The sequence below is a fragment of the Salvelinus fontinalis genome, chromosome 7 (assembly GCF_029448725.1).
Source record: "Salvelinus fontinalis isolate EN_2023a chromosome 7, ASM2944872v1, whole genome shotgun sequence".
Classification (NCBI taxonomy): domain Eukaryota; kingdom Metazoa; phylum Chordata; class Actinopteri; order Salmoniformes; family Salmonidae; genus Salvelinus; species Salvelinus fontinalis.
The window spans coordinates 55,460,675-55,480,572 of record NC_074671.1 but is presented as its reverse complement, the minus strand read 5'-3'; the positions used below and the strand labels follow the sequence as shown (position 1 = coordinate 55,480,572).

The window sequence follows — 19,898 nt, the reverse complement described above, 5'->3', positions numbered from 1 at the left end:
GAACGACAGTCAGGGTATGTGTGTGGTCTGTTTCAGAGGAACGACAGTCAGGGTATGTGTGTGGTCTGTTTCAGAGGAACGACAGTCAGGGTGTGTGTGTGGTCTGTTTCAGAGGAACGACAGTCAGGGTGCGTGTGTGGTCTGTTTCAGAGGAACGACAGTCAGGGTGCGTGTGTGGTCTGTTTCAGAGGAACGACAGTCAGGGTGCGTGTGTGGTCTGTTTCAGAGGAACGACAGTCAGGGTGCGTGTGTGGTCTGTTTCAGAGGAACGACAGTCAGGGTGCGTGTGTGGTCTGTGTCAGAGGAACGACAGTCAGGGTGCGTGTGTGGTCTGTTTCAGAGGAACGACAGTCAGGGTGCGTGTGTGGTCTGTTTCAGAGGAACGACAGTCAGGGTGCGTGTGTGGTCTGTTTCAGAGGAACGACAGTCAGGGTGTGTGTGTGGTCTGTTTCAGAGGAACGACAGTCAGGGTGTGTGTGTGGTCTGTTTCAGAGGAACGACAGTCAGGGTGCGTGTGTGGTCTGTTTCAGAGGAACGACAGTCAGGGTGCGTGTGTGGTCTGTTTCAGAGGAACGACAGTCAGGGTGCGTGTGTGGTCTGTTTCAGAGGAACGACAGTCAGGGTGCGTGTGTGGTCTGTTTCAGAGGAACGACAGTCAGGGTGCGTGTGTGGTCTGTTTCAGAGGAACGACAGTCAGGGTGCGTGTGTGGTCTGTTTCAGAGGAACGACAGTCAGGGTGCGTGTGTGGTCTGTTTCAGAGGAACGACAGTCAGGGTGCGTGTGTGGTCTGTGTCAGAGGAACGACAGTCAGGGTGCGTGTGTGGTCTGTGTCAGAGGAACGACAGTCAGAGTGCGTGTGTGGTCTGTGTCAGAGGAACGACAGTCAGAGTGCGTGTGTGGTCTGTGTCAGAGGAACGACAGTCAGAGTGCGTGTGTGGTCTGTGTCAGAGGAACGACAGTCAGAGTGCGTGTGTGGTCTGTGTCAGAGGAACGACAGTCAGAGTGCGTGTGTGGTCTGTGTCAGAGGAACGACAGTCAGAGTGCGTGTGTGGTCTGTGTCAGAGGAACGACAGTCAGAGTGCGTGTGTGGTCTGTGTCAGAGGAACGACAGTCAGAGTGCGTGTGTGGTCTGTGTCAGAGGAACGACAGTCAGAGTGCGTGTGTGGTCTGTGTCAGAGGAACGACAGTCAGAGTGCGTGTGTGGTCTGTGTCAGAGGAACGACAGTCAGAGTGCGTGTGTGGTCTGTTTCAGAGGAACGACAGTCAGAGTGCGTGTGTGGTCTGTTTCAGAGGAACGACAGTCAGAGTGTGTGTGTGTGGTCTGTTTCAGAGGAACGACAGTCAGAGTGTGTGTGTGTGGTCTGTTTCAGAGGAACGACAGTCAGGGTATGTGTGTGGTCTGTTTCAGAGGAACGACAGTCAGGGTATGTGTGTGGTCTGTTTCAGAGGAACGACAGTCAGGGTATGTGTGTGGTCTGTTTCAGAGGAACGACAGTCAGGGTATGTGTGTGGTCTGTTTCAGAGGAACGACAGTCAGGGTATGTGTGTGGTCTGTTTCAGAGGAACGACAGTCAGGGTATGTGTGTGGTCTGTTTCAGAGGAACGACAGTCAGGGTGTGTGTGTGGTCTGTTTCAGAGGAACGACAGTCAGGGTGTGTGTGTGGTCTGTTTCAGAGGAACGACAGTCAGGGTGTGTGTGTGGTCTGTTTCAGAGGAACGACAGTCAGGGTGTGTGTGTGGTCTGTTTCAGAGGAACGACAGTCAGGGTGTGTGTGTGGTCTGTTTCAGAGGAACGACAGTCAGGGTGTGTGTGTGGTCTGTTTCAGAGGAACGACAGTCAGGGTGTGTGTGTGGTCTGTTTCAGAGGAACGACAGTCAGGGTGTGTGTGTGGTCTGTTTCAGAGGAACGACAGTCAGGGTGTGTGTGTGGTCTGTTTCAGAGGAACGACAGTCAGGGTGTGTGTGTGGTCTGTTTCAGAGGAACGACAGTCAGGGTGTGTGTGTGGTCTGTTTCAGAGGAACGACAGTCAGGGTGTGTGTGTGGTCTGTTTCAGAGGAACGACAGTCAGGGTGTGTGTGTGGTCTGTTTCAGAGGAACGACAGTCAGGGTGTGTGTGTGGTCTGTTTCAGAGGAACGACAGTCAGGGTGTGTGTGTGGTCTGTTTCAGAGGAACGACAGTCAGGGTGTGTGTGTGGTCTGTTTCAGAGGAACGACAGTCAGGGTGTGTGTGTGGTCTGTTTCAGAGGAACGACAGTCAGGGTGTGTGTGTGGTCTGTTTCAGAGGAACGACAGTCAGGGTGTGTGTGAGGTCTGTTTCAGAGGAACGACAGTCAGGGTGTGTGTGTGGTCTGTTTCAGAGGAACGACAGTCAGGGTGTGTGTGTGGTCTGTTTCAGAGGAACGACAGTCAGGGTGCGTGTGTGTGGTCTGTTTCAGAGGAACGACAGTCAGGGTGCGTGTGTGTGGTCTGTTTCAGAGGAACGACAGTCAGGGTGCGTGTGTGTGGTCTGTGTCAGAGGAACGACAGTCAGGGTGCGTGTGTGGTCTGTGTCAGAGGAACGACAGTCAGAGTGCGTGTGTGGTCTGTGTCAGAGGAACGACAGTCAGAGTGCGTGTGTGGTCTGTGTCAGAGGAACGACAGTCAGAGTGCGTGTGTGGTCTGTGTCAGAGGAACGACAGTCAGAGTGCGTGTGTGGTCTGTGTCAGAGGAACGACAGTCAGAGTGCGTGTGTGGTCTGTGTCAGAGGAACGACAGTCAGAGTGCGTGTGTGGTCTGTGTCAGAGGAACGACAGTCAGAGTGCGTGTGTGGTCTGTGTCAGAGGAACGACAGTCAGAGTGCGTGTGTGGTCTGTGTCAGAGGAACGACAGTCAGAGTGCGTGTGTGGTCTGTGTCAGAGGAACGACAGTCAGAGTGCGTGTGTGGTCTGTGTCAGAGGAACGACAGTCAGAGTGCGTGTGTGGTCTGTGTCAGAGGAACGACAGTCAGAGTGCGTGTGTGGTCTGTGTCAGAGGAACGACAGTCGGAGTGCGTGTGTGGTCTGTGTCAGAGGAACGACAGTCGGAGTGCGTGTGTGGTCTGTGTCAGAGGAACGACAGTCAGAGTGCGTGTGTGGTCTGTGTCAGAGGAACGACAGTCAGAGTGCGTGTGTGGTCTGTGTCAGAGGAACGACAGTCAGAGTGCGTGTGTGGTCTGTGTCAGAGGAACGACAGTCAGAGTGCGTGTGTGGTCTGTGTCAGAGGAACGACAGTCAGAGTGCGTGTGTGGTCTGTGTCAGAGGAACGACAGTCAGAGTGCGTGTGTGGTCTGTGTCAGAGGAACGACAGTCAGAGTGCGTGTGTGGTCTGTGTCAGAGGAACGACAGTCAGAGTGCGTGTGTGGTCTGTTTCAGAGGAACGACAGTCAGAGTGTGTGTGTGGTCTGTTTCAGAGGAACGACAGTCAGAGTGTGTGTGTGGTCTGTTTCAGAGGAACGACAGTCAGGGTGTGTGTGTGTGGTCTGTTTCAGAGGAACGACAGTCAGAGTGTGTGTGTGGTCTGTTTCAGAGGAACGACAGTCAGAGTGTGTGTGTGGTCTGTTTCAGAGGAACGACAGTCAGGGTATGTGTGTGGTCTGTTTCAGAGGAACGACAGTCAGGGTATGTGTGTGGTCTGTTTCAGAGGAACGACAGTCAGGGTATGTGTGTGGTCTGTTTCAGAGGAACGACAGTCAGGGTATGTGTGTGGTCTGTTTCAGAGGAACGACAGTCAGGGTATGTGTGTGGTCTGTTTCAGAGGAACGACAGTCAGGGTGCGTGTGTGGTCTGTTTCAGAGGAACGACAGTCAGGGTGCGTGTGTGGTCTGTTTCAGAGGAACGACAGTCAGGGTGCGTGTGTGGTCTGTTTCAGAGGAACGACAGTCAGGGTGCGTGTGTGGTCTGTTTCAGAGGAACGACAGTCAGGGTGCGTGTGTGGTCTGTGTCAGAGGAACGACAGTCAGGGTGCGTGTGTGGTCTGTTTCAGAGGAACGACAGTCAGGGTGCGTGTGTGGTCTGTTTCAGAGGAACGACAGTCAGGGTGCGTGTGTGGTCTGTTTCAGAGGAACGACAGTCAGGGTGTGTGTGTGGTCTGTTTCAGAGGAACGACAGTCAGGGTGTGTGTGTGGTCTGTTTCAGAGGAACGACAGTCAGGGTATGTGTGTGGTCTGTTTCAGAGGAACGACAGTCAGGGTGCGTGTGTGGTCTGTTTCAGAGGAACGACAGTCAGGGTGCGTGTGTGGTCTGTTTCAGAGGAACGACAGTCAGGGTGCGTGTGTGGTCTGTTTCAGAGGAACGACAGTCAGGGTGCGTGTGTGGTCTGTTTCAGAGGAACGACAGTCAGGGTGCGTGTGTGGTCTGTTTCAGAGGAACGACAGTCAGGGTGCGTGTGTGGTCTGTTTCAGAGGAACGACAGACAAGGGGGCGTGTGTGGTCTGTTTCAGAGGAACGACAGTCAGGGTGCGTGTGTGGTCTGTGTCAGAGGAACGACAGTCAGGGTGCGTGTGTGGTCTGTGTCAGAGGAACGACAGTCAGAGTGCGTGTGTGGTCTGTGTCAGAGGAACGACAGTCAGAGTGCGTGTGTGGTCTGTGTCAGAGGAACGACAGTCAGAGTGCGTGTGTGGTCTGTGTCAGAGGAACGACAGTCAGAGTGCGTGTGTGGTCTGTGTCAGAGGAACGACAGTCAGAGTGCGTGTGTGGTCTGTGTCAGAGGAACGACAGTCAGAGTGCGTGTGTGGTCTGTGTCAGAGGAACGACAGTCAGAGTGCGTGTGTGGTCTGTGTCAGAGGAACGACAGTCAGAGTGCGTGTGTGGTCTGTGTCAGAGGAACGACAGTCAGAGTGCGTGTGTGGTCTGTGTCAGAGGAACGACAGTCAGAGTGCGTGTGTGGTCTGTTTCAGAGGAACGACAGTCAGAGTGCGTGTGTGGTCTGTTTCAGAGGAACGACAGTCAGAGTGCGTGTGTGGTCTGTTTCAGAGGAACGACAGTCAGAGTGTGTGTGTGTGGTCTGTTTCAGAGGAACGACAGTCAGAGTGTGTGTGTGTGGTCTGTTTCAGAGGAACGACAGTCAGGGTGTGTGTGTGTGGTCTGTTTCAGAGGAACGACAGTCAGGGTATGTGTGTGGTCTGTTTCAGAGGAACGACAGTCAGGGTATGTGTGTGGTCTGTTTCAGAGGAACGACAGTCAGGGTATGTGTGTGGTCTGTTTCAGAGGAACGACAGTCAGGGTATGTGTGTGGTCTGTTTCAGAGGAACGACAGTCAGGGTATGTGTGTGGTCTGTTTCAGAGGAACGACAGTCAGGGTGTGTGTGTGGTCTGTTTCAGAGGAACGACAGTCAGGGTGTGTGTGTGGTCTGTTTCAGAGGAACGACAGTCAGGGTGTGTGTGTGGTCTGTTTCAGAGGAACGACAGTCAGGGTGTGTGTGTGGTCTGTTTCAGAGGAACGACAGTCAGGGTGTGTGTGTGGTCTGTTTCAGAGGAACGACAGTCAGGGTGTGTGTGTGGTCTGTTTCAGAGGAACGACAGTCAGGGTGTGTGTGTGGTCTGTTTCAGAGGAACGACAGTCAGGGTGTGTGTGTGGTCTGTTTCAGAGGAACGACAGTCAGGGTGTGTGTGTGGTCTGTTTCAGAGGAACGACAGTCAGGGTGTGTGTGTGGTCTGTTTCAGAGGAACGACAGTCAGGGTGTGTGTGTGGTCTGTTTCAGAGGAACGACAGTCAGGGTGTGTGTGTGGTCTGTTTCAGAGGAACGACAGTCAGGGTGTGTGTGTGGTCTGTTTCAGAGGAACGACAGTCAGGGTGTGTGTGTGGTCTGTTTCAGAGGAACGACAGTCAGGGTGTGTGTGTGGTCTGTTTCAGAGGAACGACAGTCAGAGTGTGTGTGTGGTCTGTTTCAGAGGAACGACAGTCAGGGTGTGTGTGTGGTCTGTTTCAGAGGAACGACAGTCAGGGGGTCAGAGTGTGGTCTGTTTCAGAGGAACGACAGTCAGGATGTGTGTGAGGTCTGTTTCAGAGGAACGACAGTCAGGGGGTCAGAGTGTGGTCTGTTTCAGAGGAACGACAGTCAGGGTGTGTGTGTGGTCTGTTTCAGAGGAACGACAGTCAGGGGGTCAGAGTGTGGTCTGTTTCAGAGGAACGACAGTCAGGGGGTCAGAGTGTGGTCTGTTTCAGAGGAACGACAGTCAGGGGGTCAGAGTGTGGTCTGTTTCAGAGGAACGACAGTCAGGGGGTCAGAGTGTGGTCTGTTTCAGAGGAACGACAGTCAGGGTGTGTGTGTGGTCTGTTTCAGAGGAACGACAGTCAGGGGGTCAGAGTGTGGTCTGTTTCAGAGGAACGACAGTCAGGGTGTGTGTGTGTGGTCTGTTTCAGAGGAACGACAGTCAGGGTGTGTGTGTGGTCTGTTTCAGAGGAACGACAGTCAGGGTGTGTGTGTGGTCTGTTTCAGAGGAACGACAGTCAGGGTGTGTGTGTGGTCTGTTTCAGAGGAACGACAGTCAGGGTGTGTGTGTGGTCTGTTTCAGAGGAACGACAGTCAGGGTATGTGTGTGGTCTGTTTCAGAGGAACGACAGTCAGGAGGTCAGAGCGTGTGTGGTCTGCTTCAGAGGAACGACAGTCAGGGTATGTGTGTGGTCTGTTTCAGAGGAACGACAGTCAGGGTATGTGTGTGGTCTGTTTCAGAGGAACGACAGTCAGGAGGTCAGAGCGTGTGTGGTCTGCTTCAGAGGAATGACAGGTGTTGGATCCTAGCCCCTCCTCCAACCACCAGCAGACCAATCACGTACCTCCTTCCTCTTCTGCAGCAGCAGCTCTAGCTTCTCATTGGCTCGTTTTCCGGCCATCTTGTTCCTCTCAGCCTCATACTGTCTCTGGGTGTTGTCCTGGTGGATACTGAGGTTCAACGCTACGTTCACCAACGCTGTCATCAACTTCATCGCTGGAGGGAGAGGACAGACCGGGCCACAATACAACTGATCTTCACGAACCACAAATATATATTACAGAGACTTATAGATAGATCGTGTAATCTACACCGAGCAATGACACTGGTCTCCAGTTCTTTCAGAGATCGATATAGAGAGAGGAGAGAAGAGAGAGGGAGACAGAGAGAGACAGCGGGAAAGGGAATCTCTTACCTGCCAGTGTGCTGGTGTGTCTGAAAGCTCTGACCTGTGAGTCAGATAGTCCCGTGAGGAGGGATATGACCGTGTCCATGAGGTACTCATCATAGATGATGCTGTACTGGCACTGACGTATCAATACGCAGATGAACTCACAGAAGTTGTAGCGGAACTTCTTCCACAGCGGCCCGGGCATGGTGAGAGGGTAGTCCCCACTGTCCTGCAGACCACAGATAAACATGATCAATATGTTGATCTATTACCGGGGTGAGGACATGGTGAGAGGGTAGTCCCCACTGTCCTGCAGACCACAGATAAACATGATCAATATGTTGATCTATTACCGGGGTGAGGACATGGTGAGAGGGTAGTCCCCACTGTCCTGCAGACCACAGATAAACATGATCAATATGTTGATCTATTACCGGGGCGAGGACATGGTGAGAGGGTAGTCCCCACTGTCCTGCAGACCACAGATAAACATGATCAATATGTTGATCTATTACCGGGGCGAGGACATGGTGAGAGGGTAGTCCCCACTGTCCTGCAGACCACAGATAAACATGATCAATATGTTGATCTATTACCGGGGCGAGGACATGGTGAGAGGGTAGTCCCCACTGTCCTGCAGACCACAGATAAACATGATCAATATGTTGATCTATTACCAGGGTGAGGACATGGTGAGAGGGTAGTCCCCACTGTCCTGCAGACCACAGATAAACATGATCAATATGTTGATCTATTACCGGGGCGAGGACATGGTGAGAGGGTAGTCCCCACTGTCCTGCAGACCACAGGTAAACATGATCAATATGTTGATCTATTACCGGGGCGAGGACATGGTGAGAGGGTAGTCCCCACTGTCCTGCAGACCACAGATAAACATGATCATTATGTTGATCTATTACCGGGGTGAGGACATGGTGAGAGGGTAGTCAATCAATTAAGATGTATTTATAATGCCCTTTTTATAATCAGCAGTTGTGACACTGTCCTAGACATACATCAATACGTTAATACACACGTCAGTCTATATCCACCCGCCCATCCCCCCCTCATCCGACCAATGACAGCTTTGATGCATTACCTCGTCAAACTCCTCTGTCATCTTCCTGATGATCTCAGCGTTCTGCATGTTCCGGAACATCTCGATGCGCACGGTGCCTGAAGAGGGTTACGCACAACCACAATACAACCTTTAACAACCACAATACAACCTTTAACAACCACAATACAACCTTTAACAACCACAATACAACCTTTAACAACCACAATACAACCTTTAACAACCACAATACAACCTTTAACAACCACAATACAACCAACCTGGAAATGAGGCCTATATAATCAGAATATTGTCTGGTGTGTAGGTAGCAGTAGACTATGACAGTAATACCTTTGCAGCCAGAACACTGGATAAAGAAGTTGATGAGGTCCAGTAAGGCGATGTCTCTGTCCTGCTTGTACGACTCGATCCAGTCATCAACCACAGACTGCATGGCACTCTTTCCCATTCTGACCACCTCAAACAGAGTGACGGGGTCTCCTCCCTCGCCGTTGGTCTGAGGGACCCCATTGGCCTTCCTCCCTTTAGCACCGCCTGTAGCCTTCTCCGCTGGGGACTTCCGAGGCTTCTTATTGGCTGCCTAAAAGGGGGAGGGGCAACGGGTTCAGATATACAGGAAGAGACTATGCAGAGAGAAGGAACCTTGTAGAAAGGTGTTCTTACTGGTGGTCTGCCAGGCCTCCCTCTCTTCTTCTTGCCTTTAGTGTCTGTCGGGTCCTCCAGCTCACTCACACTCACACTCAGACTCACTGTGTCTGCCGCTCCGCTCTCATTGGACGAGTCCCTGCAACACACACACACACACACACACTTATACTGAGAGGGATACACATACAGAATTCTACCCACACTCAGCGATCACAACACACACACCTGCGTTTGACTAATTACCGCATCAGGGGTGTGTTGTGATCTCTTAATGAGGCTTTGGTTGACGATGCAACAGGGAAAGACTCACTGTAGGACAGGCAGCTCAGAGGTGATCATCCTGACTGCTGCAGGGGCGGGGTGTGTCTCCTCAGGAAAGGGTCCGCTGGAGGGAGGGGTGTGGCTCGGTACGGGGTCAACCGTGTGCGTGTGTGTGGGGGGGGGGTTACAGAGGGGTGACCAAATTCACTCAAAACTGTGGACACAGCACCTCACAACACACCAGCCCCTAGAAAGAGAGACACACAGTTTAGCCATTTGTCACAAATGTCTGGTGATTTAGTTTGTAATATTCTCAACATTTACGCAACTTGAAAAAGAGAACCAAAAAAGGAGAGAAAGGAGAAAGAGTGAGTATCAGAGGAGCGATAGAAGGTAGGGAGGAGGAGAGAGAAAGCAGGCAGAGTAGAGGAGAAAGAGTGGAAAGGGAGACACCAACTGGCCACTTTAGGAAGTGCAACAGTAAAGTCTAGAGGGGGCGTGTCGAGAGTGTGCACGTTTCAAACAGAAAGAGGGCTAATCATGTCAACAACATTCTGACCAATTACATTTAATAATTTCAACCACAACATTATAAATTCTAATCATTTCAAACAAAGTGATTTCAACTTAAAGTGAAGAAAAAGTATCTTTGAAAAGATCTTCACAACAAATCCCATAACAAACCCAGGATGTTTTGTTGTCAAATCTGATTCTTTATGAAAAGGGAAAATCATTTTTTACTGGTCAGACCCCAGAGCTTTTCACGGTTGCAAGGTCAGGAAAACTCTAGGGCTCCTTCTATAGGCTATACGTTAGATCTAACGTAGATCTAATTGTCCTATCAATTTGCTTGCCTGGATAGGAATAAACTCCTGGCCCTATTTATAGAAATAACAGTCATTACTACATATTAGGCCTAGTACAGTAAATATCAACGAGTGGGTGCAGTACCCTGCTTTGGCCACCAATGGCAGTATGATCCACAAAGTCCTCTCACCTCCATCAACATAAACACACTTTATACGGCTTTAACAAGGTTTTGATCATTTGAAAAATCATCTAACCTCTCAATAAGTTAAACGTGAGTTTAAGTGGTGTTTTGTCTCTTTGTTGAGTGTGTCTAGGGAGTGTTATGGAGGGTGAGTGTGTGTGTGTGGCTGAGACTGGGCTAAAACAACAGTAGGGGGCAGGCTAGGAGAGACTGTATTTAAATGTTCTCACACACAGAGAGACTGGAGAGAGCTTGAGCACGCCAGCCGAGTGAGTCTGTTACCAACACATGCACATTGCACACACACCCCCCTCTGTCTGTCTGTCACAGAGAGAGAAGTGCTGAGGGAAGAGATGGTGGATTCTCAGCTTTATCTCAGCTATAGCTAGGTCTATCAACTTTTATTTATTGAGGTTTGTGAATATATACAAAATATAGCTCGTTTGTACCGGTATATAATATACATATGATAATTTATTGATTGATTAAAGTAAATTGTTGATTGGACTTGTAAGTAGAAAATGTCGGTATATTTTTTACCCAATATTGGGTACCATATAATGGTACACATTGAGGTTAACTAATAAAAGGTGGTAGGATGTGAAGAGCTGTAAAAACACAGAGGGAAATCCTGAATGCTAACCACCAGCTACTGTCATTATGCAGTACAACCCCCCTACCACCACCACCACTTCTAGTAGCATCTCTCCAGGGATCACTACGGTCCCACTGTTGGCTGAAATGTGTGCTCTCCATCTCTGCCTCTCCTCCCTTGATTCCTTCCCTCCCCAATTCTAGATTCTCTCCGGACAAAAGAAGGCTAAAGCAACAGGGGAAATCTGTGTGACTGGGTTCAGATAGTATTTGAAAGCTGTGCGTCACCTTGGCAGAAGGCCAGAGATGGGTGTCTGCCAGAGTTGTTATTGACCATCGACTGAAGACTACTGCTACTAATACTCCTTAATTAACATCCATCTCGCTCTCACACAGAAGCCTGGAGGGAGTGTCTGTTCACTGTTAAAAAGAGAGCAGCCAACACACACACACACACACACACACACACACACACACACACACACACACACACACACACACACACACACACACACACCTGTGATCTCTGTATTCCAGTTACTGGACTCTGACCGCTTTGGGAGCTGCCCGGGTGAGAGGTTTGTGTGTGTGTGTGTGTGTGTGTCCTTTTCTCACGGAGCAGAGCAGCTCCACAAGGAGAGACAGAGAGAGTGGAATTGTGTGATTTCACTGCTTGGAGTGCTCTGAAGCACTCACCCTGACATTCCAGGTGGTGCTGTGGCATCAGGAATGTGTGTGTGTCATACCACACAGAATAACCAGAGCTTCCTCTGCTACAATAGGCTGATCCTGCTTAGAATCAATGTGAGAGATCACACACACGGAGGCAGGCAGCGAGGGCTTATATAACACGTTACAGACAGTTATCCAGCGCTCATATTTTATCATCTGTGGTCTGACTGAACACACATAGAACTGTGTGTGTGTGTGTGTGTGTGTGTGTAAGCCACTTAACATGCATGACATGTACTCCGGGAGGCAGGGAGGCATTGCCATGGCAACCCGTGTGGGTCATAAGCCCCCCCCCCCCCCCTCCCCTGATTGGCTGATCAGTGAGAAGGGACCGGGTGGGGAGGAGAAAGAGTGATAGAAGGGGAAGATTGGGGGAAAGAGGAGAGGGACAGGGGGTAAGAAGGCACAAAAGAGATGAAGAGATCCATTGTGATCTCTGGGGATTCCTCAGAAGTCCCTTTCACTGCTGTTAAGAATCTCCACTGTTTTCAACTATAACGACCTGGTGGATAATAACACATTATCACCTACCCACATTATACAATCCTATTTCACCTGAATAAAGTCGCCCATAAGAATGCTGTCATAATGGGAACAAGGACAGAGAGTACTGCCACTAGGCTGCCTCTGTCCAACAAAGCTGTGGGAACTAACAGCACTGAAGATGAGGAGAACACGTCTCTTGGGAGGAGGAAGACAGCAGTCAACTGTAAAAGATCCCATCATTTGGCAGAGCATGACCCTTCACTCAGACAGCTCCATGTTGGCGGCAGGTAGCCTAGTGGTTAGAGCGTTGGGCCAGTAACCGAAAGGTTGCTAGATCGAATCCCCGAGCTGACAAGGTAAGAATCTGTCGTTCTGCCCCTGAACAAGGCAGTTAACACCCTAGGCCGTCAGTGTAAATAAGAATTTGTTCTTAACTGACTTGCCTAGTTAAATAAAGGTTAAATAAATACAAACGTGATAGTGAGAGAAAAGGTGTTGCCTATATCAATAATGCATCTTAACAAGATTCGTAGAGATCCCACACAAAATGCTGCACACACACTATTCAAGCTTCTGCACTGTAAAGAGCATCACTCATAAAGTGATCCTGTCCGAAACCAAAACAACAAAAAACAGCTGAGGTGTTTCCAACAGCAACTAGACAGAGGTGAAAGAGGGAAACAGCATATAAAAAGACAACTCTACCAGACTGCTGCCTGCAAATTACTGGGCCATTCAATCTGGAACAAGACAACTCTACCAGACTGCTGCCTGCAATACTGGGCCCTTCAATCTGGAACAAGACAACTCTACCAGACTGCTGCCTGCAATACTGGGCCCTTCAATCTGGAACAAGACAACTCTACCAGACTGCTGCCTGTAATACTGGGCCATTCAATCTGGAACAAGACAACTCTACCAGACTGCTGCCTGCAAATTACTGGGCCATTCAATCTGGAACAAGACAACTCTACCAGACTGCTGCCTGCAATACTGGGCCATTCAATCTGGAACAAGACAACTCTACCAGACTGCTGCCTGCAAATTACTGGGCCATTCAATCTGGAACAAGACAACTCTACCAGACTGCTGCCTGCAATACTGGGCCATTCAATCTGGAACAAGACAACTCTACCAGACTGCTGCCTGCAAATTATTGGGCCATTCAATCTGGAACAAGACAACTCTACCAGACTGCTGCCTGCAATACTGGGCCATTCAATCTGGAACAAGACAACTAGGCCAACTAGTAAAAAAAAGAACACGATTATAGTCTCTGAAATGTCACACCATTTTCTGAAACATAAAACCATGTCATTTGGACGAGGACTTTTGGGCCTGCTATTGTCCTCTGATCTGAAACAGTTGTAGACTCCAGAGAAATAAGGGCAGAGAGATCCGAGGAGTCAGTCATGGTCCTCAAACCACACTACACCAGCTCTAGCTAGGACTGGGATGATACGGACTGCTCCAGCTATTTACTTCTGTCTCATCTCAATACTGCCCTGTCAGTTGAACAGTGTGGGGGTTCTTATCTCGGAGGTTCTGTATGAGAGCCAACAAGCCTGGCGCGGAAGAGAGAAAGAGAGAGACCATAGCATCCTTAAGAGGTAATAATAACAAGACTTTTCACCTGAGAGAAGGGAATGCCAGAGAGAGAGAGAGACGGCAGAGGAGGATGATCAAATTATATAGATCAAGAGAGTCTGAGAAGAGTGAGAATAAATTAACAAGAGATAGGAAAAGAAAGGGACCAGTTTTATCCCCATGCAGGTCAATGAGAGAGATGAAACTCTCCTAACCCAGTTATGACCCCAGTCATACAAGGAAGGAGAAGCAGACAGACACCTTAAGGCAGGGGTCCCCAATTACATTCAGCCGCGGGCCGAGTTTTCCTTGAGCGGATGGTCGGAACATAGCTATAAATAATTTGACTGCAAGAATCCCAAACAGATACAGTGCCTTCAGAAAGCAGTCACGCCCCTTGACTTATTTCACATGTTGTTGTGTTACAGCCTGAATTCTAAATGGATTCACATTTATTTTTATTCTCACCCATCTAGTCAATAATGACAACCCTATAATGGCAAAGTACAAACATGTTTTTAGACATTTTTTGCAAATGTATTGAAAATGAAATACAGAAATATCTCATTTCCATAAGTATTCACACCCCTGAGTCAAAACCTTGGAGAAGCAGCGATTACAGCTCTGAGTCTTTCTGGGTAAGTCTCTAAGAGATTATTGTGGAACATTTTCCCATGATTCTTTTCAAAATTCTTCAAGCTCTGTCAAATTGGTTGTTGATCATTGCTAGACAACCATTTTCAGTTTGACATATATTATCAAGTAGATTTAAGTCAAAACGGAAACTCGGCCACTCAGGAACATTACTGTCTTCTTGGCTCCAGTGTAGATTTGGCCTTGGTTCCTGTCTAGGTTACTGTCCTGCTGAAAGATGAATTCATATCCCAGTGTCTGGTGGAAAGCAGACTGAACCAGGTTCTCCTCTAGGATTTTGCCTGTGCTTAGCTCCATTCCATTTATTTTTTATCCTGAAAAACTCTCCAGTCCTTAACAAGTACAAGCAAACCCATTACATGATGCAGCCACCACTATGCTTGAAAATATGGAGAGTGGTACTCTGTGATGGATTTGCTACAAAAAAACGCTTTGTATTCAGTACGAAAAGTGAATTGCTTTGCCACATTTTTTTACGGTATTACTTTAGTTCCTTGTTGCAAACAGGATGCATGTTTTGTAATATGTTTATTCTGTACAGGCTTCCTTCTTTTCACTCTGTCACTCAGGTTAGTATTGTGGAATAACTACACGGTTGTTGACCCATCCTCAGGTTTCTCCTATCACAGCCATTAAACTCTGTAACTGTTTTGAAGTTATCATTGACCTCGTGGTGAAATCCCTGAGACGTTTCCTTCCTCTCCGGCAACTGAGTTAGTAAGGGCGCATGTATCTTTGTTGTGTATTGATACACCATCCAAAGTATAATTAATAACTTCACTATGCTCAAAGGGTTTTAAGAAACGTTCACTCCTGAATTTATTTATGCTTGGCATAACAAATGGGTAGAATCACTACTGACATTTCAGCTTTTCATTTTTAATGAATTAGTAAACATTTCTAAAAACATAATTCCCCTTTGAAATTATGGGGTACTGTATGTAGACCAGTGACAAAAAAAATCTAAATTGAATCCATTTTAAATTCAGGTTGTACCAAAATGTGGAAAGAATCTGAAGGCACTGTATGTATGCATGTATGTAAACTCAGCAAAAAAAAGAAACGTCCTCTCACTGTCAACTGCATTTATTTTCAGCAAACTTAACATGTGTAAACATTTGTATGAACATAAGACTCAACAACTGAGACATAAACTGAACAAGTTCCACAGACATGTGACTAACAGAAATTGAATAATGTGTCCCTGAACAAAGGGGGGGGGGGGGGGGGGGTCAAAATCGAAAGTAACAGTCAGTATCTGGTGTGGCCACCAGCTGCATTAAGTACTGCTGTGCATCTCCTCCTCATGGGCTGCACCAGATTTGCCCGTTCTTGCTGTGAGATGTTACCCCACTCCTCCACCAAGGCACCTGCAAGTTCCCGGACATTTCTGGGGGGAATGGCCCTAACCCTCACCCTCCGATCCAACAGGTCCCAGACGTGCTCAATGGGATTGAGATCCGGGCTCGTCGCTGGCCATGGCAGAACACTGACATTCCTGTCTTGCAGGATATCACGCACAGAACGAGCAATATGGCTGGTGGCATTGTCATGCTGGAGGGTCATGTCAGGATGGGCCTGCAGGAAGGGTACCACGTGAGGGAGGAGGATGTCTTCCCTGTAACGAATAGCGTTGAGATTGCTGGCAATGACAACAAGCTCAGTCCGATGATGCTGTGACACACCGTCCCAGACCATGACCGACCCTCCACCTCCAAATCGATCCCGCTCCAGAGTACAGGCCTCGGTGTAACGCTCATTCCTTCAACGATAAACGCAAATCCGACCATCACCCCTGGTGAGACAAAACTGCGACTCGTCAGTGAAGAGCACTTTTTGCCAGTCCTGTCTGGTCAGGCGACGGTGGGAATGTGCCCATAGGCGATGTTGTTGCCGGTGATGTCTGGTGAGGACCTGCCTTACAACAGGCCTTCAAGCCCTCAGTCCAGCCTCTCTCAGCCTATTGCGGACAGTTTGAGCACTGATGGGGGGAATTGTACATTCCTGGTGTAACTCGGGCAGTTGTTGTTGCCATCTTGTACCTGTCCCGCAGGTGTGATGTTCGAATGTACCGTACCATGTGTTGTTACACGTGGTCTGCCACTGCGAGGACGATCAGCTGTCCTTTCCTTTCTCCCTGTAGCGCTGTCTTTGGCGTCTCACAGTACGGACATTGCAATTTATTGCCCTGGCCACATCTGCAGTCCTCATGCCTCCTTGCAGCATGCCTAAGGCACATTCACGCAGATGAGCAGGGACCCTGGGCATCTTTCTTTTGGTGTTTTTCAGAGTCAGTAGAAAGGCCTCTTTAGTGTCCAAAGTTGTCATAACTGTGACCTTAATTGCCTACCGTCTGTAAGCTGTTAGTGTCTTAATGACCGTTTCACAGGTGCATGTTCATTAATTGTTTATGATTCATTGAACAAGCATGGGAAACAGTGTTTAAACCCTTTACAATGAAGATCTGTGAAGTTATTTGGATTTTAACGAATTATCTTTGAAAGACAGGGTCCTGAAAAAGGGTACGTTTCTTTTGTAAATGTACAGTTGAAGTCGGAAGTTTACATACACCTTAGCCAAATACATTTAAACTCAGTTTTTCACAATTCCTGACATTTAATCCTAGTAAAAAATCCCTGTCTTAGGTCAGTTAGGAATAACACTTCATTTTAAGAATGTGAAATGTCCGAATAATAGTAGAGAATTATTTAATTCAGCTTTCATTTCTTTCATCACATTCTCAGTGGGTCAGACGTTTACATACACTCAATTAGTATTTGGTAGCATTGCCTTTAAATTGTTTAACTTGGGTCAAATGTTTTGGGTAGCCTTCCACAAGCTTCCCACAATAAGTTGGCTGAATTTTGTCCCATTCCTCCTGACAGAGCTGGTGTAACTGAGTCAGGTTTGTAGGCCTCCCTGCTCCGACATGCTTTTGCAGTTCTGCCCACAAATTTTCTATGGGATTGAAGTCAGGACTTTGTGATGGCCACTCCAATATCTTGACTTTGTTGTCCTTAAGCCATTTTGCTACAACTTTGGAAGTATGCTTGGGGTCATTGTCCGTTTAGAAGACCCATTTGCGACCAAGCTTTAACTTCCTGACTGACGTCTTGAGATGTTACTTCAATATATCCACATAATTTGCCACCCTGCTGATGCCATCTATTTTGTGAAGTCCACCCGTCCCTCCTGCAGCAAAGCACCCCCACAACATGATGCTGCCACCCCCGTACTTCACGGTTGGGATGGTGTTCTTCGACTTGCAAGCCTCCCCCTTTTTTCTCCAAACATAACGATGGTCATTATGGCAAACAGTTCTATTTTTGTTTCATCAGACCAGAGGACATTTCTCCAGAAAGTATGATCTTTGTCACTGTGTGCAGTTGCAAACCGTAGTCTGGCTTTTTTATTGTGGTTTTGGAGCAGTGGCTTCCTTCTTGCTGAGCGGCCTTTCAGGTTGTGTCGATATAGGACTCGTTTTACTGTGGATATAGATACTTTTGTACCCGTTTCCTCCAGCATCTTCGCAAGGTCCTTTGCTGTTGTTCTGGGATTGATTTGCACTTTTCGCACCAAAGTCCGTTCATCTCTAGAAAACAGAATGTGTCTCCTCCCTGAGCGGTATGACGGCTGCGTGGTCCCATGGTGTTTATACTTGCGTACTATTGTTTGTACAGATGAACGTTGTACTTTCATGCGTTTGGAAATTGCTCCCAAGGACGAACAAGACTTGTGAAGGTCTACAATTTATTTTCTGAGGTCTTTTGATTTTCCCATGATGTTAAGCAAAGAGGCACTGGGTTTGAGGGTAGGCCTTGAAATAAATCCACACCTCCAATTGACTCAAATGATTAGCTTATTAGTCAATTAGCCTATCAGAAGCTTCTAAAGCCATGACATAATTTCCTGGAATTTTCCAAGCTGTTTAAAAGCACAGTCAACTTAGTGTATGTAAACTTCTGACCCACTGGAATTGTGATACAGTGACTTATAAGTGAAATAATCTTTCTTTAAACAATTGTTGGAAAAATTACTTGTGTCAAGCACTAAGTAGATGTCCTAACCGACTTGCCAAAACTATAGTTTGTTAACAAGACATTTGTGGAGTGGTTGAAAAACAGGGTTTAATGACTCCAACCTAAGTGTATGTACACTTCCGACTTCAACTGTATGTATATACAGTGGGGAGAACAAGTATTTGATAACCTGCAAAATCGGCATGCAATAAAATGCAAATTAATTACTTAAAAATCGTACAATGTGATTTTCTGGATTTTTGTTTTAGATTCCGTCTCTCACAGTTGAAGTGTACCTATGATAAAAAAATACAGACCTCTACATGCTTTGTAAGTAGGAAAACCTGCAAAATCGCCAGTGTGTCAAATACTTGTTCTCCCCACTGTGTGTGTGTGTGTGTGTGTGTGTGTGTGTGTGTGTGTGTGTGTGTGATATATATATATATATAAAATATCACACACACACAGTGCCTTCAGCTATGTGACCAAGAAGGAGAGTAATGAGTGCTGCATCAGATGCCTGGCCTCCACAATCACCCGACCTCAATTGAGATGGTTTGAGATGAGTTGGACAGCAGAGAAGGAAAAGCAGTCAACAAGTGCTCAGCATATGTGGGATCAAGACTGTTGGAAAAGCATTCCAGGTGAAGCTGGCTGAGAGAATGCCAAGAGGGTGCAAAGCTGTCAAGGTAAAGGGTGGTTACCTTGAAAAATCTCAAATAAAAATATATTTTGATTTGTTTAACACTTTTTTGGTTAGTACATGAGATTCCATATGTGTTATTTCATAGTTGTGATGTCTTCACTATTATTCTACAATGTAGAAAATAGTCAAAATAAAGGAAAACCCTGGAATGAGTAGGTGTGTCCAAACTCGACTGGTATGGTATATATATATTTATTTTAAATAAAATCCCCGGTGGGCCGCCTATTGGAGAACCCTGTTCTGAAGGGTAATGACATGATGAAGTGTCTCACACACAACCGCTCTCTTTCACACACTCATCATTCGTCCATCTTCTCCTTCTCCTACTCTTCCCCATCTCTTTCTCTCTGCCAATCCCACATGGAATGAGTCTTTAAGCAACAGCGTAGTAGATATTGTTGTGAACGTGTGTGTCGGTGACAAATCTGTCAATGTGCCCTTGAGCAAGGCACTTAACCCTAATTGCTCCTGTAAGTCGTCCTGGATAGGAGCGTCTGCTAAATGACTCAAATGCCAAATGTAATATAAGGGAATAACATGTGTCCAGCCCATTGGCCAATGAAAAAAATACCTTCCTAATTTTCATTCTCTGGTCCCTTGAATCATGCCAATGAACTCATGTCCCCTTGACAAATGAGTGGAGCTCCCCTGGCCTGCTCTAAGGTATCTGTAGTGGGGGGTTCACTTAATAATGCAGCATCATGGTCTCTATTACAGAGAGCCTCTACAGTAATCCAGTGGTTTTACAGAGCTCTAGAGTATGCTTTGGGCTGCAGGCTCTACAGTAATACAGGGGTTTTACAGAGCTCTAGAGTAGGCTTTGGGCTGCAGGCTCTACAGTAATACAGTGGTTTTACAGAGCTCTAGAGTAGGCTTTGGGCTGCAGGCTCTACAGTAATACAGTGGTTTTACAGAGCTCTAGAGTAGGCTTTGGGTTGCAGGCTCTACAGTAATACAGTGGTTTTACAGAGCTCTAGAGTATGCTTTGGGTTGCAGGCTCTACAGTAATACAGGGGTTTTAC

General features: G+C 47.6%; 1 protein-coding gene across 2 annotated transcripts in view; it reads right to left on the bottom strand.

Annotated features, from left to right (window-relative positions):
* LOC129859774 (cohesin subunit SA-1-like) overlaps positions 1-19,898 on the bottom strand; it is a 45,430-nt gene that overhangs the window by 18,781 nt on the left and 6,751 nt on the right. For both annotated transcript variants that reach the window (XM_055929881.1, XM_055929880.1), the window contains exons 2-7: positions 9,157-9,354; positions 8,862-8,982; positions 8,529-8,778; positions 8,220-8,296; positions 7,145-7,349; positions 6,794-6,945 (exon numbers count right to left, since the gene is read on the bottom strand). In XM_055929881.1, coding sequence (XP_055785856.1) covers positions 6,794-6,945; positions 7,145-7,349; positions 8,220-8,296; positions 8,529-8,778; positions 8,862-8,982; positions 9,157-9,185 — 834 coding nt within the window. In that variant the 5' untranslated portion in view covers positions 9,186-9,354. The remainder of the gene's footprint in view (positions 1-6,793; positions 6,946-7,144; positions 7,350-8,219; positions 8,297-8,528; positions 8,779-8,861; positions 8,983-9,156; positions 9,355-19,898) is intronic.